Source organism: Bactrocera oleae, chromosome 3 (genome assembly GCF_042242935.1).
Source record: "Bactrocera oleae isolate idBacOlea1 chromosome 3, idBacOlea1, whole genome shotgun sequence".
Taxonomy (NCBI): domain Eukaryota; kingdom Metazoa; phylum Arthropoda; class Insecta; order Diptera; family Tephritidae; genus Bactrocera; species Bactrocera oleae.
The window spans coordinates 47402003-47420685 of record NC_091537.1 but is presented as its reverse complement, the minus strand read 5'-3'; the positions used below and the strand labels follow the sequence as shown (position 1 = coordinate 47420685).

At 36.8% G+C, this 18683-nt stretch overlaps 1 protein-coding gene and 1 long non-coding RNA gene across 2 annotated transcripts in view; both read right to left on the bottom strand.

Annotated features, from left to right (window-relative positions):
- Positions 1-1877: 1877 nt before the first annotated feature.
- Positions 1878-6547, bottom strand: LOC138856176 (uncharacterized). The gene is made up of 3 exons (XR_011395233.1): positions 6310-6547; positions 6070-6234; positions 1878-2025 (listed from the first exon to the last, which is right to left on the bottom strand). It is a non-coding gene; the product is annotated as an uncharacterized lncRNA (long non-coding RNA).
- Positions 6548-11119: 4572 nt separating this feature from the next.
- Positions 11120-18683, bottom strand: part of Pka-C1 (Protein kinase, cAMP-dependent, catalytic subunit 1) — a 131485-nt gene continuing 123921 nt past the window's right edge. The window contains exon 5 of the mRNA XM_070106595.1: positions 11120-14785. Coding sequence (XP_069962696.1) covers positions 13204-14304 — 1101 coding nt within the window. The 5' untranslated portion in view covers positions 14305-14785 and the 3' untranslated portion in view covers positions 11120-13203. The remainder of the gene's footprint in view (positions 14786-18683) is intronic.

The window sequence follows — 18683 nt, the reverse complement described above, 5'->3', positions numbered from 1 at the left end:
TCCAATTGTGGTGCGTTACTTAGCCAGTACATGCCATGACAATGTGGTGATCCCCTATGCTGGAATTCAATTCTTTAGTAGTAACGGACTACTAAATTCTCTCCAAATAGCCCGTTTTGTAATCATTTTAGCATTTGGCGGAATCGATTGTCGAAATACCTGGAACATGTAACTGGATCTGTCCTTATCAGTCTCGCTTTTTCAGAGCAGTAGCTTCCTCTTCCGAAATGTCTACTTTATCCACCAGTTTCTTCAATATGACTAACAACTCAGGCCATTTTGTTTCTGCAGCAGACATTGTGATAAAAAATGTTGGCAAACCAAACTGGCGGATCATGGCTAAAACTTTCTTCTTTTCAGCCTCCCAATGTGCAGGTGAGGACTTCGACCTTTGTGTACATGATAGCCTTCATCATGCTGGATAAGGTTGCTGACAAAATTTTCCTCCCTCACATTTGCAGCAGTTATATTCCTCGATCCAGACTTTTTACGCAGGCAAATGGAAATTGCATTTTTAATGCGCTCCAACTCGTAGAACTTATAAATATACAGGAGCACGTCCACGCGCACACAACGCCGATCATAGCGTCGAATTTCAGAACGTGCATATAACAACGATCTCTGACAAAATACGTATCTCCCAACGTAAAGAGAAAAATTAAATACCTCAATCAAAAAATGCCACTTCACATATGCATTATTATTTTTTGCCATATAAACGATTTTTATGATGAAAAATTGATAAAATATGATTTGTTACAGAATTAATAATTTATGTATGTACATATGTACATCAATATGTTATATTATATAATATATTAATATTATATATTATCAATTATCAATATATACATGTGAGCGCACTGCTCTATATGTAAGTATGTATGTACAAATATGCGTATGACCGCGCAAAATAAGTAAAGTACAAAAACAACAGTTGTCTCAAATAGCATCAGCACCAGAAACCAATATGGCAGCCAAATTTACAAATCCTAAATTTGTAGTAAATCACACACCAGCAACATTTTTATTCATGAACGCTGGCGCCCAAGCAATAAGCTAAGTCGTTTCATTCATAAAAGCAAATGCCTTACACATCTCCCCGAGCAGGCGTTTGCCAACAAGCGTCTTTTTGCGACGATGGCAAAAGCTAGAAATCATAAATTGAACATCTTTCTGATGTTCCCTATAGAAGGGAAAAGTGACAAACCTGCAACACAGAAAACAATGACAAAAGTGGCAACAAAGCTTTTGTCGATTTAAAATATTTCACAATTCTAAAATATTTTACCGTGGCTGGCAAAAATCTTCGTCAATATGTATGCATGTTCATATAAAAACATACATACCCACAATGATTTGTGGGCAAAGCTGTTAGAGCGGCAAGGGAAGCGATGACAATCGGCGAGCGTTCGTTTATTTTTCGGCACATCTCGGATTTTCTACCAACAACACAATGTTGTGACGCTTTGTCGTCGCGTCAGTCCTTCGACAGATTGACTCTTTGACATAAAAGCAAAAAACGTGTCAACGGAGATTTCACATGAAGAATTGTGTGTACATATATACATACAAATACATACAAATGTGCAAACGACATAATATAATATATGTAAGTACATATTTACGTACATAATTACTTTTACACATGCATTTGAAAAGAAAAATTGAAGCATGAATGTGAAATGCCGACGGCAAAACACATTTCTGTACTTTTGTGACTCCATAATGGTGTCAAGTAAATGAATGATTTTAAGAAATATATCAAAATATTTTTAAATTATTATTAATAACTCACAATAAAGTAAAAATTAATTAACATAAAATAATTTAAAAATAATAATAAATAATAGTTCAATAAAAAGGAATATATTGCAAATGGCATATCATGGTTATGTTAAGAGAGCGTATGTTTACAGATTCACCGCTGTTATAAAAGCGAGAAATGTTATTTGTTTCTCGTGCATGTATGGTGAACTCCTTGATAAATTCCTACAAATTGTTGTGACCATAAATCCGTTATAGCTGCAGTAGATAATATAATTTTTATTTATTTAATAAATTTCAAACTTTTAATCAAAATTAGTTATAATAATATACTTAAATCGAAGCTATAATACCCTTCACAGGTGCATTTCTTTTAGTAACTACTATATGTATGACTACATTTGAAAACGTGACTTGCCAACGGTTTGCATCCAACGGAAAGCATTTTGCCAGTTCTTTCTAGGCAGGTTCTTTGCTATAAACAATCTTCTATTCGAATTAAAGTTAGTTATTGAGGTAAATAGACCTTTCAGACATTTACATAAATTTTAATTTTTTAAGCTGATTGATTATTCACATTAAATTAATGGAAAACAAAACAAATTATAATATTTATAGAAATTAGAAAATATATAACATATAATAATATTTATTATTCTATAATACTTATTTATATGATATATAAATTACAATAATTACATCTTTTACTTAGCTCGCAATGTCAACGATTGATATATAGTTGTTATAAGCCGACTCTTGCCCACTCCAGCACCGCCTCCGACATATTCGAAGAAGATTTCCCTTTTACTGACATTGTGCATTACATGAGCAAAATATTCCCTCTGTTTGCTGTTAAGTGACTGCACCATTGCCAGTAAATGGTCTTCTAATATTAGAGGTGGGAGTTTAATTAATCGAACCGCCTCTTCCTCTGTATTGTTGTGCTCTTGAAAAACATTAATGCCTCCTGTTTGCTCTGGAACGGCTAGAGCTCTAAATTCGGGATCTAAAAGTTGTGAATCAGCTCGATCATCCGCTGTTTCTTCCGCTGTGACATGAAGGTTTTCCAAAATCCGTTCTAGTTCGTTCGATGAAAATTTGTCATATTTGAGCTTATTCAGCTCAATTTGCTTGTGTGAATTGCAAATACTCTCGACGTCATTATTTAATAAGTCTGTTTCCTCATTTCTCCATGGGTGAAACATCATGGCGGTTTCTCTGAAGAAATCGGCTCTTGAACTTTCAACGCTAAAACGTTCCCAACGCAGAATAAGGGCTTGCTTCCTTTTCCTTAGAAATCCTGATCCATCCTTTAATGCCATTGGAAGTGCAGCTGTCGTGTCATCCTCGTTCTCTACTTCGTTGTATTCTTCGTTATTATCAGAAACATTTCTGCTTGTTTTGCAAAATCTGAACCATGCTGCAAAATCTGCTAAGAATAGTTCTTCCAATTGATCGGGCCTTTGATAGTATTGCTCCAGCACACTCGGCACATATATGTCCGTAGAGTCCTCCTGTAAAGCATTCAATTCAAGTCGGGGCTTTATCATCCTTACTCGGTTGTTTGGATGTGATGTATTTATAAATATTTCCCCATTACTGGCTTCTGATAGATGCAGTCCCAAAATATTATAAGCTGCTTCTTGAGCCGATATTTCCGATCCATTTACAAATTTTTTTCCGATGTGCTGCAGTTTTCTTTTAATGGAGAAATTCCCTGCATTTATTTCCTCCATGGCTTGTCTCAATAATGTTGATACTCCTCTATTGGATTTATTTATATAATTAATGATATAGCTGCAGCAAGCCTTTGCGTCCAGAATGAATTGAATGTCCATATTTGCTCTATGCAATTTAGGGATATTTTTATTATAGGCATTTAGAAGCCTGTCTGAAAATTTTCTCTTTAGGAAAATGTGTGACTTTTTTACAGATGAGCGAAGAGCAAGCTTATATCCTTCATAGTCAGTGTTGACTCGCTCATCCGCGAAAAAATTTTCGAAGCAGTTCAACCGTATTATTTCTTCCTCTGGGAGATCCGTTAGAGTGAATAGTTCCTGTATTTTTTGGAATTGAGCTTTGTGTTGCTCAATACCTTCCTCATTCTCCAGAGGGAAAAGTTTTTCTGTCCGTGGCATCGGCGGATATGGCATGTTGAATCGGCACACTTGTTTTCCATGTATGTCTGTGTTTTTGATACTGAATGAATTCCAGTAAGTCCAAATCATCGCCATCGGTTGTGATGTGTCGATCGATGAATGTTTCAACATCATTTGTGTTGGTGATTCCATCACTTTCCAATTGTGGTGCGTTACTTAGCCAGTACATGCCATGACAATGTGGTGATCCCCTATGCTGGAATTCAATTCTTTAGTAGTAACGGACTACTAAATTCTCTCCAAATAGCCCGTTTTGTAATCATTTTAGCATTTGGCGGAATCGATTGTCGAAATACCTGGAACATGTAACTGGATCTGTCCTTATCAGTCTCGCCTTTTCAGAGCTTGATAGAGCAGTAGCTTCCTCTTCCGAAATGTCTACTTTATCCACCAGTTTCTTCAATATGACTAACAACTCAGGCCATTTTGTTTCTGCAGCAGACATTGTGATAAAAAATGTTGGCAAACCAAACTGGCGGATCATGGCTAAAACTTTCTTCTTTTCAGCCTCCCAATGTGCAGGTGAGGATCGAAGTCCTTTGTGTACATGATAGCCTTCATCATGCTGGATAAGGTTGCTGACAAAATTTTCATCCCTCACATTTGCAGCAGTTATATTCCTCGATCCAGACTTTTTACGCAGGCAAATGGAAATTGCATTTTTAATGCGCTCCAACTCGTAGAACTTATAAATATACAGAAGCACGTCCACGCGCACACAACGCCGATCATAGCGTCGAATTTCAGAACGTGCATATAACAACGATCTCTGACAAAATACGTATCTCCCAACGTAAAGAGAAAAATTAAATACCTCAATCAAAAAATGCCACTTTACATATGCATTATTATTTTTTGCCATGTAAACGATTTTTATGATGAAAAATTGATAAAATATGATTTTTTTGCACAAATGTTACATTGATAAAATGTGAAAAATTATGCAAAAAATTATATTTTACTATTTTCATAATTTTCTAATTTCAATTGTTACAGAATTAATAATTTATGTATGTACATATGTACATCAATATGTTATATTATATAATATATTAATATTATATATTATCAATTATCAATATATACATGTGAGCGCACTGCTCTATATGTAAGTATGTATGTACAAATATGCGTATGACCGCGCAAAATAAGTAAAGTACAAAAACAACAGTTGTCTCAAATAGCATCAGCACCAGAAATCAATATGGCAGCCAAATTTACAAATCCTAAATTTGTAGTAAATCACACACCAGCAACATTTTTATTCATGAACGCTGGCGCCCAAGCAATAAGCTAAGTCGTTTCATTCATAAAAGCAAATGCCTTACACATCTCCCCGAGCAGGCGTTTGCCAACAAGCGTCTTTTTGCGACGATGGCAAAAGCTAGAAATCATAAATTGAACATCTTTCTGATGTTCCCTATAGAAGGGAAAAGTGACAAACCTGCAACACAGAAAACAATGACAAAAGTGGCAACAAAGCTTTTGTCGATTTAAAATATTTCACAATTCTAAAATATTTTACCGTGGCTGGCAAAAATCTTCGTCAATATGTATGCATGTTCATATAAAAACATACATACCCACAATGATTTGTGGGCAAAGCTGTTAGAGCGGCAAGGGAAGCGATGGCAATCGGCGAGCGTTCGTTTATTTTTCGGCACATCTCGGATTTTCTACCAACAACACAATGTTGTGACGCTTTGTCGTCGCGTCAGTCCTTCGACAGATTGACTCTTTGACATAAAAGCAAAAAACGTGTCAACGGAGATTTCACATGAAGAATTGTGTGTACATATATACATACAAATACATACAAATGTGCAAACGACATAATATAATATATGTAAGTACATATTTACGTACATAATTACTTTTACACATGCATTTGAAAAGAAAAATTGAAGCATAAATGTGAAATGCCGACGGCAAAACACATTTCTGTACTTTTGTGACTCCATAATGGTGTCAAGTAAATGAATGATTTTAAGAAATATATCAAAATATTTTTAAATTATTATTAATAACTCACAATAAAGTAAAAATTAATTAACATAAAATAATTTAAAAATAATAATAAATAATAGTTCAATAAAAAGGAATATATTGCAAATGGCATATCAATATTCCTAGTTTTGCTTACATATTATATTCTCTTCAATTTTCGTCGGTTGGTTATGTTAAGAGAGCGTATGTTTACAGATTCACCGCTGTTATAAAAGCGAGAAATGTTATTTGTTTCTCGTGCATGTATGGTGAACTCCTTGATAAATTCCTACAAATTGTTGTGACCATAAATCCGTTATAGCTGCAGTAGATAATATAATTTTTATTTATTTAATAAATTTCAAACTTTTAATCAAAATTAGTTATAATAATATACTTAAATCGAAGCTATAATACCCTTCACAGGTGCATTTCTTTTAGTAACTACTATATGTATGACTACATTTGAAAACGTGACTTGCCAACGGTTTGCATCCAACGGAAAGCATTTTGCCAGTTCTTTCTAGCCAGGTTCTTTGCTATAAACAATCTTCTATTCGAATTAAAGTTAGTTATTGAGGTAAATAGATCTTTCAGACATTTACATAAATTTTAATTTTTTAAGCTGATTGATTATTCATATTAAATTAATGGAAAACAAAACAAATTATAATATTTATAGAAATTAGAAAATATATAACATATAATAATATTTATTATTCTATAATACTTATTTATATGATATATTAATTACAATAATTACATCTTTTACTTAGCTCGCAATGTCAACGATTGATATATAGTTGTTATAAGCCGACTCTTGCCCACTCCAGCACCGCCTCCGACATATTCGAAGAAGATTTCCCTTTTACTGACATTGTACATTACATGAGCAAAATATTCCCTCTGTTTGCTGTTAAATGACTGCACCATTGCCAGTAAATGGTCTTCTAATATTAGAGGTGGGAGTTTAATTAATCGAACCGCCTCTTCCTCTGTATTGTTGTGCTCTTGAAAAACATTAATGCCTCCTGTTTGCTCTGGAACGGCTAGAGCTCTAAATTCGGGATCTAAAAGTTGTGAATCAGCTCGATCATCAGCTGTTTCTTCCGCTGTGACATGAAGGTTTTCCAAAATCCGTTCTAGTTCGTTCGATGAAAATTTGTCATATTTGAGCTTATTTAGCTCAATTTGCTCCTTGTGTGAATTGCAAATACTCTCGACGTCATTATTTAATAAGTCTGTTTCCTCATTTCTCCATGGGTGAAACATCATGGCGGTTTCTCTGAAGAAATCGGCTCTTGAACTTTCAACGCTAAAACGTTCCCAACGCAGAATAAGGGCTTGCTTCCTTTTCCTTAGAAATCCTGATCCATCCTTTAATGCCATTGGAAGTGCAGCTGTCGTGTCATCCTCGTTCTCTACTTCGTTGTATTCTTCGTTATTATCAGAAACATTTCTGCTTGTTTTGCAAAATCTGAACCATGCTGCAAAATCTGCTAAGAATAGTTCTTCCAATTGATCGGGCCTTTGATAGTATTGCTCCAGCACACTCGGCACATATATGTCCGTAGAGTCCTCCTGTAAAGCATTCAATTCAAGTCGGGGCTTTATCATCCTTACTCGGTTGTTTGGATGTGATGTATTTATAAATATTTCCCCATTACTGGCTTCTGATAGATGCAGTCCCAAAATATTATAAGCTGCTTCTTGAGCCGATATTTCCGATCCATTTACAAATTTTTTTCCGATGTGCTGCAGTTTTCTTTTAATGGAGAAGTTCCCTGCATTTATTTCCTCCATGGCTTGTCTCAATAATGTTGATACTCCTCTATTGGATTTATTTATATAATTAATGATATAGCTGCAGCAAGCGTATGCGTCCAGAATGAATTGAATGTCCATATTTGCTCTATGCAATTTAGGGATATTTTTATTATAGGCATTTAGAAGCCTGTCTGAAAATTTTCTCTTTAGGAAAATGTGTGACTTTTTTACAGATGAGCGAAGAGCAAGCTTATATCCTTCATAGTCAGTGTTGACTCGCTCATCCGCCAAAAAATTTTCGAAGCAGTTCAACCGTATTATTTCTTCCTCTGGGATATCCGTTAGAGTGAATAGTTCCTGTATTTTTTGGAATTGAGCTTTGTGTTGCTCAATACCTTCCTCATTCTCCAGAGGGAAAAGTTTTTCTGTCCGTGGCATCGGCGGATATGGCATGTTGAATCGGCACACTTGTTTTCCATGTATGTCTGTGTTTTTGATACTGAATGAATTCCAGTAAGTCCAAATCATCGCCATCGGTTGTGATGTGTCGATCGATGAATGTTTCAACATCATTTGTGTTGGTGATTCCATCACTTTCCAATTGTGGTGCGTTACTTAGCCAGTACATGCCATGACAATGTGGTGATCCCCTATGCTGGAATTCAATTCTTTAGTAGTAACGGACTACTAAATTCTCTCCAAATAGCCCGTTTTGTAATCATTTTAGCATTTGGCGGAATCGATTGTCGAAATACCTGGAACATGTAACTGGATCTGTCCTTATCAGTCTCGCTTTTTCAGAGCAGTAGCTTCCTCTTCCGAAATGTCTACTTTATCCACCAGTTTCTTCAATATGACTAACAACTCAGGCCATTTTGTTTCTGCAGCAGACATTGTGATAAAAAATGTTGGCAAACCAAACTGGCGGATCATGGCTAAAACTTTCTTCTTTTCAGCCTCCCAATGTGCAGGTGAGGACTTCGACCTTTGTGTACATGATAGCCTTCATCATGCTGGATAAGGTTGCTGACAAAATTTTCCTCCCTCACATTTGCAGCAGTTATATTCCTCGATCCAGACTTTTTACGCAGGCAAATGGAAATTGCATTTTTAATGCGCTCCAACTCGTAGAACTTATAAATATACAGGAGCACGTCCACGCGCACACAACGCCGATCATAGCGTCGAATTTCAGAACGTGCATATAACAACGATCTCTGACAAAATACGTATCTCCCAACGTAAAGAGAAAAATTAAATACCTCAATCAAAAAATGCCACTTCACATATGCATTATTATTTTTTGCCATATAAACGATTTTTATGATGAAAAATTTATAAAATATGATTTGTTACAGAATTAATAATTTATGTATGTACATATGTACATCAATATGTTATATTATATAATATATTAATATTATATATTATCAATTATCAATATATACATGTGAGCGCACTGCTCTATATGTAAGTATGTATGTACAAATATGCGTATGACCGCGCAAAATAAGTAAAGTACAAAAACAACAGTTGTCTCAAATAGCATCAGCACCAGAAACCAATATGGCAGCCAAATTTACAAATCCTAAATTTGTAGTAAATCACACACCAGCAACATTTTTATTCATGAACGCTGGCGCCCAAGCAATAAGCTAAGTCGTTTCATTCATAAAAGCAAATGCCTTACACATCTCCCCGAGCAGGCGTTTGCCAACAAGCGTCTTTTTGCGACGATGGCAAAAGCTAGAAATCATAAATTGAACATCTTTCTGATGTTCCCTATAGAAGGGAAAAGTGACAAACCTGCAACACAGAAAACAATGACAAAAGTGGCAACAAAGCTTTTGTCGATTTAAAATATTTCACAATTCTAAAATATTTTACCGTGGCTGGCAAAAATCTTCGTCAATATGTATGCATGTTCATATAAAAACATACATACCCACAATGATTTGTGGGCAAAGCTGTTAGAGCGGCAAGGGAAGCGATGACAATCGGCGAGCGTTCGTTTATTTTTCGGCACATCTCGGATTTTCTACCAACAACACAATGTTGTGACGCTTTGTCGTCGCGTCAGTCCTTCGACAGATTGACTCTTTGACATAAAAGCAAAAAACGTGTCAACGGAGATTTCACATGAAGAATTGTGTGTACATATATACATACAAATACATACAAATGTGCAAACGACATAATATAATATATGTAAGTACATATTTACGTACATAATTACTTTTACACATGCATTTGAAAAGAAAAATTGAAGCATGAATGTGAAATGCCGACGGCAAAACACATTTCTGTACTTTTGTGACTCCATAATGGTGTCAAGTAAATGAATGATTTTAAGAAATATATCAAAATATTTTTAAATTATTATTAATAACTCACAATAAAGTAAAAATTAATTAACATAAAATAATTTAAAAATAATAATAAATAATAGTTCAATAAAAAGGAATATATTGCAAATGGCATATCATGGTTATGTTAAGAGAGCGTATGTTTACAGATTCACCGCTGTTATAAAAGCGAGAAATGTTATTTGTTTCTCGTGCATGTATGGTGAACTCCTTGATAAATTCCTACAAATTGTTGTGACCATAAATCCGTTATAGCTGCAGTAGATAATATAATTTTTATTTATTTAATAAATTTCAAACTTTTAATCAAAATTAGTTATAATAATATACTTAAATCGAAGCTATAATACCCTTCACAGGTGCATTTCTTTTAGTAACTACTATATGTATGACTACATTTGAAAACGTGACTTGCCAACGGTTTGCATCCAACGGAAAGCATTTTGCCAGTTCTTTCTAGGCAGGTTCTTTGCTATAAACAATCTTCTATTCGAATTAAAGTTAGTTATTGAGGTAAATAGACCTTTCAGACATTTACATAAATTTTAATTTTTTAAGCTGATTGATTATTCACATTAAATTAATGGAAAACAAAACAAATTATAATATTTATAGAAATTAGAAAATATATAACATATAATAATATTTATTATTCTATAATACTTATTTATATGATATATAAATTACAATAATTACATCTTTTACTTAGCTCGCAATGTCAACGATTGATATATAGTTGTTATAAGCCGACTCTTGCCCACTCCAGCACCGCCTCCGACATATTCGAAGAAGATTTCCCTTTTACTGACATTGTGCATTACATGAGCAAAATATTCCCTCTGTTTGCTGTTAAGTGACTGCACCATTGCCAGTAAATGGTCTTCTAATATTAGAGGTGGGAGTTTAATTAATCGAACCGCCTCTTCCTCTGTATTGTTGTGCTCTTGAAAAACATTAATGCCTCCTGTTTGCTCTGGAACGGCTAGAGCTCTAAATTCGGGATCTAAAAGTTGTGAATCAGCTCGATCATCCGCTGTTTCTTCCGCTGTGACTTGAAGGTTTTCCAAAATCCGTTCTAGTTCGTTCGATGAAAATTTGTCATATTTGAGCTTATTCAGCTCAATTTGCTTGTGTGAATTGCAAATACTCTCGACGTCATTATTTAATAAGTCTGTTTCCTCATTTCTCCATGGGTGAAACATCATGGCGGTTTCTCTGAAGAAATCGGCTCTTGAACTTTCAACGCTAAAACGTTCCCAACGCAGAATAAGGGCTTGCTTCCTTTTCCTTAGAAATCCTGATCCATCCTTTAATGCCATTGGAAGTGCAGCTGTCGTGTCATCCTCGTTCTCTACTTCGTTGTATTCTTCGTTATTATCAGAAACATTTCTGCTTGTTTTGCAAAATCTGAACCATGCTGCAAAATCTGCTAAGAATAGTTCTTCCAATTGATCGGGCCTTTGATAGTATTGCTCCAGCACACTCGGCACATATATGTCCGTAGAGTCCTCCTGTAAAGCATTCAATTCAAGTCGGGGCTTTATCATCCTTACTCGGTTGTTTGGATGTGATGTATTTATAAATATTTCCCCATTACTGGCTTCTGATAGATGCAGTCCCAAAATATTATAAGCTGCTTCTTGAGCCGATATTTCCGATCCATTTACAAATTTTTTTCCGATGTGCTGCAGTTTTCTTTTAATGGAGAAATTCCCTGCATTTATTTCCTCCATGGCTTGTCTCAATAATGTTGATACTCCTCTATTGGATTTATTTATATAATTAATGATATAGCTGCAGCAAGCCTTTGCGTCCAGAATGAATTGAATGTCCATATTTGCTCTATGCAATTTAGGGATATTTTTATTATAGGCATTTAGAAGCCTGTCTGAAAATTTTCTCTTTAGGAAAATGTGTGACTTTTTTACAGATGAGCGAAGAGCAAGCTTATATCCTTCATAGTCAGTGTTGACTCGCTCATCCGCCAAAAAATTTTCGAAGCAGTTCAACCGTATTATTTCTTCCTCTGGGAGATCCGTTAGAGTGAATAGTTCCTGTATTTTTTGGAATTGAGCTTTGTGTTGCTCAATACCTTCCTCATTCTCCAGAGGGAAAAGTTTTTCTGTCCGTGGCATCGGCGGATATGGCATGTTGAATCGGCACACTTGTTTTCCATGTAGGTCTCTTAGGCAAGCTCGACCATGTCTGTGTTTTTGATACTGAATGAATTCCAGTAAGTCCAAATCATCGCCATCGGTTGTGATGTGTCGATCGATGAATGTTTCAACATCATTTGTGTTGGTGATTCCATCACTTTCCAATTGTGGTGCGTTACTTAGCCAGTACATGCCATGACAATGTGGTGATCCCCTATGCTGGAATTCAATTCTTTAGTAGTAACGGACTACTAAATTCTCTCCAAATAGCCCGTTTTGTAATCATTTTAGCATTTGGCGGAATCGATTGTCGAAATACCTGGAACATGTAACTGGATCTGTCCTTATCAGTCTCGCCTTTTCAGAGCTTGATAGAGCAGTAGCTTCCTCTTCCGAAATGTCTACTTTATCCACCAGTTTCTTCAATATGACTAACAACTCAGGCCATTTTGTTTCTGCAGCAGACATTGTGATAAAAAATGTTGGCAAACCAAACTGGCGGATCATGGCTAAAACTTTCTTCTTTTCAGCCTCCCAATGTGCAGGTGAGGATCGAAGTCCTTTGTGTACATGATAGCCTTCATCATGCTGGATAAGGTTGCTGACAAAATTTTCATCCCTCACATTTGCAGCAGTTATATTCCTCGATCCAGACTTTTTACGCAGGCAAATGGAAATTGCATTTTTAATGCGCTCCAACTCGTAGAACTTATAAATATACAGGAGCACGTCCACGCGCACACAACGCCGATCATAGCGTCGAATTTCAGAACGTGCAATTTTACTATAAGTTGTTGTAGTTGTCCTCTTTTTTCCGCAGTAAATCGTTGGATACGACAATTCCTGAGCATCGTCGTCGGTTGTAACGTCTCTTGGGCATCTACCTTGTCCTGGTGCCATTGCAACCCGTTCAATGGATCGATTTTCAACGGGTTCATTGTCCATTAAAGTCTCCTGACCACCTGGATTTAAATCCTCGTCCATTTCAAGCGGTACATTTTCCTAACGGGCATTAATAAGGTCTCTTACTTCTGCTTCATCTGCAGGATCCGCAATAAATGGCACAGTTTCCTCGTTTCCAGTATTTGCCAACCAATCACTGGACATTTGGATATTATGCTTGACGTAGAGCTCTGTACCCAGCAGATAGTTTAGTGCCTCCAATATTTTTGCTGGTCGCACTGTCTCCGTCATGAAATTTTGTTCATATTCCAATCGACGTTTCAAGTGCACTTGAATAATATGGCTGTTATCAAATCTTCGTGGAAGCATGATGACTGTCTCTACAACTGAAATGGGAATATTCGCCACTGCTCCACGAATAGCACATTGTCGTTCATATCCTAAGGAGATGAAGCGCATAAATGGGATCCTCGGTAATATCAGTCTTTCTTCTAGACACGTTAAATCCTGAAGGCATTCCGGAATACCAGGAAACTCCAATCCTTCCGATAGGCAGATATTTGGTATCTTGCCCTTCCTAACAATACGATAGCATGTGTCGCAAAAGTTGTACTTTTGGTTCGAAGACGGTAATTTTGATGACAGATAAAACACTTTTCTAGCATCTTCTGAGCGCGCAAATTTTGTTGAAGTCTGACATTTTTCTAGTTTTTTCACTTGATAAGGGAACCAAGTGCCACCGCAACATACGCATATTTCAGTGGGTCCTTTCTTTATCAACAATGCGTACATATCAAAGATATTGGCAGCTCGACGTTGACGTTCTTGTTCTTCTAGCTGTGCATCAGGAGAAAGTTCACGACGTCTTCTTATATTCCTCCTGGTTTGCCTCTCGCTTTCTAACTGACGATTTGCGGGATTCGATCTATGCAATTGTACTCTTTCCAACGTTGATTCCTGCTCGTTTGCTTGTTGTTGCCTGGTTTGCTGGCGGGTCACTCTTCTTTGAGAAGAATTTAAAATTTGCTCACGACGTCTTCTTATTGGATCTTCTCGACGACTTCTCCTCAATGCTGCATCTCGTTGCCTCTCTTCTTCTCTTATTATTGCATTCTGGCGCCGTACAGAACGTTCCATTGTGTCGCGCTCCTGCTCCGCTGCTCTATATTCCGGATCCAAGCGCCTGTTTGAATGACCCATTGTGCTGCGCTCCTGCTCCGCTGCTCTATATTCCGGATTGGTTCTCCTATTTAAATGTTCCGCGGTGTTGCGTTCCTGCTCTTCAGTTCAATATTCCGGATTCAAGCGCCTGACCGAATGTCCTATTGTGTCGCGCTCCTGCTCCGCTGCTCTATATTCAGGATCCAAGCGCCTGTTTGAATGACCCATTGTGTTGCGCTCCTGCTCCGCTGCTCTATATTCTGGATTCAAACGTCTATTTGAATGACCTACTGTATTACGCTGCTGCTCTTCAGCTCTCTGAAGTAGGTTCTGTCGTCTAGTGGAACGTGCAGAACTATCACGAGTTCTCTCCTAATTGCGGTACTCCAAATTTGAGCTGCGTAATTCTGCAATATAGTCAGCGTTCCTTTGTCTATTATTTTCCAAATTTTGACTATACTGTCGTCGGCTTCGATTCAGAGCATTGCGACGTCTTTGTTCCTGCGATTGCCTAGATACTCTTGGCATTTTCAAAAATAAAAAATATACTAAAATATTAATAAATTAAGTAATAATAATATAATTAAAAGAATGCGTATTATTTAAAAAAAGGATTTTTTCGTTGATTTTGAAAGTTATTTGCGTTGTGGAAAGTTTAAGCTGCTCGCGTAAACTGAAGTGATCCGATGCGTTTTTTCATATAAGAACTTTATTTAGATTGTCAGTTTGTATGGCAGCTATATGCCATTGAGAGAAATCAATGCCGGATTTCGTGAAGATATTTTATTTAATGAACAATTTTTCCATACAAGAACTTGATTCCGATCGTTCCGTTTATATGGCATCTATATGCTATAGTAATCCGAAGTGAAAAATTTCTTTGGAGATTGCATTACTTCTTCTAGCAAAAACTTATGCCAAATATTGTGAACATATCTCGTCGAATGAAAAAGTTTTCCATGCAAGTACTTGATTCCGATCGTTCAGTTTGTATGGCAGATATATGCTATAGTGATCCGATCTGAACAATTTCTTCGGATTGCATTACTTCTTCTAGCAAAAACTCATGCCAAATATTGTGAACATACCTCGTCAAATGAAAAAGTTTTCCATGCAAGCACTTGATTCCGATCGTTCAGTTTGTATGGCAGATATATGCTATAGTGATCCGATCTGAACAATTTCTTCGGAGATTGCATTACTTTTTCTAGCAAAACCTCATGCCAAATATTGTGAACATACCTCGTCAAATGAAAGAGTTTTCCATGCAAGCACTTGATTCCGATCGTTCAGTTTACATGGCAGCTATATGCTATAGTGATCCGATATCGGCGGTTCCGACAAATGAGCAGCTTCTTTGTGAGAAAAGGACAGGTGCAAAATTTCAGATCGATATCTCAAAAACTGAGGGACTAGTTCGCGTATATACAGACGGACAGACAGACGGACGGACAGACAGACGAACATGGCTAAATCAGCTCAGCTCGTCACGGTGATTATTTATATATACACTTTATATGGTCTCCGACGTTTCCTTCTGGGTGTTACAAACTTCGTGGCAAAATTAATATACCCTGTTCAGGGTATAAATATGAATATATAAAAATAAATTTTCACTTGATGCCATATCAAATGTACTGACATATCAAATGTGAGTGTATTGGTGAACCCACCAGCAGTTTCTTGTGGGGTACGTTTAGGCCAATTATGGAATGTAAACAAATTGTCAACTGACATTTAGGGCTGGCAAAAAAATGTCTTCTAATAATATCGATTAAACTAGATCAGGCACCGATCATAAGGAGTGGAATGTAAGTTTTCAAGGGGTTTTCAGCGAAAACTGTGTTTTCGTTTGACAGATTTTGTATGGACGAAAACACAGGTTTTCGCGTGAAAACCTCTTTTATAACTACCAAGATGCTTCAACCTTAATCTAACAAAAGCTGGACAGTGGAAGATGTACCGCGTGAGGCCCAATAAGACGGTGTTCAGTGAGAACTTCTTTCATTACGGAGAGATGAACCTTTTTAAGGGTTAATAGACCTTTTACGTTCTACTTTGATCCAGAGAAATATAACTTTTGCACACCGGCTGGTTGTTAAAATTCGCCCCTATGTGCCTATCCTTTGGATAGAGGCGAAGGTCATATTCATACCAAAGGCGGCTAAAGGAATCTGCCTAGACCCCCGAAAAGATTCTATATATCTATATTAGAGACAAACTTCCATTGGCTAATTTTTCAGAACCACAGCAAGCTGGCAGATCTATTGAGACTGTACTTAACTCGCTAACCCAAAGTATAGAAAGAGCTCTAGAGCAAAAGAAATACGCTTTGGGCCTCTTTGTTGACATAAATAGAGCATTGAACAATATCTCCAATAACGCTATCGTTAAAAGTCTAGAAGCAGCCCGGATAGAGCGTGCTTTCACAGCATCAATAAAAACTCTACTGAGCGGCAGGAGGATTAATGTAATGCCACATGGAGATTTCTTGTTAATACGAGATAAAGTATACGTCGCGGAGGACGTCAACGCTTTTTACGAAGTTTAATAGAAATTTGATATTTAATTCTGATACTATCTCCAATCACTTGAACAACAAAGCTCCTAGATATCTACGCCACGCCGAATATAAACTGAAGTGTTCCAGCATCTCTGTCATATTTACTTCTCTGCATTTTCTACATTTCTACATGTGGCATCGTTAGTATGGCTCTCATGTGATGATAGTAAGTTGTGACCTGTGAGTGGGCCAACAACCGTCCTGCAGTCTTTTCGAGACTGTGTGAGTAGTAAGCTTGCGTGTTTTCCTTCCACTCCTTTGCAAATGATCTTGGCGATCCTGCATGCTTCTAACGTATTCTATTTCGCAAAATTTTTCGGCACTTTGTAATAAAATATTTTTCAGTAGATTTAAATAAAATGTTTTATCCATAGTACCTTTCATAAAAACGAAGTATCCGACACCTGCTGATGACATACAGTCTCAAACCATTATGTGGCCTTCAACAAGTTTTACTATACATCTCAGATTTTTCGGATCCAACTCCGTGTTGGACTTACTCCGATCGTTCAGTTTGTATGGCAGATATATGCTATAGTGATCCGATCTGAACAATTTCTTCGGAGATTGCATTACTTTTTCTAGCAAAACCTCATGCCAAATATTGTGAACATACCTCGTCAAATGAAAGAGTTTTCTATGCAAGCACTTGATTCCGATCGTTCAGTTTACATGGCAGCTATATGCTATAGTGATCCGATATCGGCGGTTCCGACAAATGAGCAGCTTCTTTGTGAGAAAAGGACAGGTGCAAAATTTCAGATCGATATCTCAAAAACTGAGGGACTAGTTCGCGTATATACAGACGGACAGACAGACGGATGGACAGACAGACGGACATGGCTAAATCAGCTCAGCTCGTCACGGTGATTATTTATATATACACTTTATATGGTCTCCGACGTTTCCTTCTGGGTGTTACAAACTTCGTGGCAAAATTAATATACCCTGTTCAGGGTATAAATATGAATATATAAAAATAAATTTTCACTTGATGCCATATGAAATGTACTGACACATCAAATGTGAGTGTATTGGTGAACCCATCAGCAGTTTCTTGTGGGGTACGTTTAGGCCAATTATGGAATGTAAACAAATTGTCAACTGACATTTAGGGCTGGCAAAAAAATGTCTTCTAATAATATCGATTAAACTAGATCAGGCACCGATCATAAGGAGTGGAATGTAAGTTTTCAAGGGGTTTTCAGCGAAAACTGTGTTTTCGTTTGACAGATTTTGTATGGACGAAAACACAGGTTTTCGCGTGAAAACCTCTTTTATAACTACCAAGATGCTTCAACCTTAATCTAACAAAAGTTGGACAGCGGAAGATGTACCGCGTGAGGCCCAATAAGACGGTGTTCAGTGAGAACTTCATCATTACGGAGAGATGAACCTTTTTAAGGGTTAATAGACCTTTTACGTTCTACTTTGATCCAGATAAATATAACTTTTGCACACCGGCTGGTTGTTAAAATTAGCCCCTGGTTTAAGACTTAACTATGTGCCTATCCTTTGGATAGAGGCGAAGATCATATTCATACCAAAGGCGGCTAAAGGAATCTGCCTAGACCCCCGAAAAGATTCTATATGTCTATATTAGCGACAAACTTCCATTGGCTAATTTTTCAGAACCACAGCAAGCTGGCAGATCTATTGAGACTATACTTAACTCGCTAACCCAAAGTATAGAAAGAGCTCTAGAGCAAAAGAAATATGCTTTGGGCCTCTTTGCTGACATAAATAGAGCATTGAACAATATCTCCAATAACGCTATCGTTAAAAGTCTAGAAGCAGCCCGGATAGAGCCTGCCATAACAACATGAATAAAAACTCTACTGAGCGGCAGGAGGAT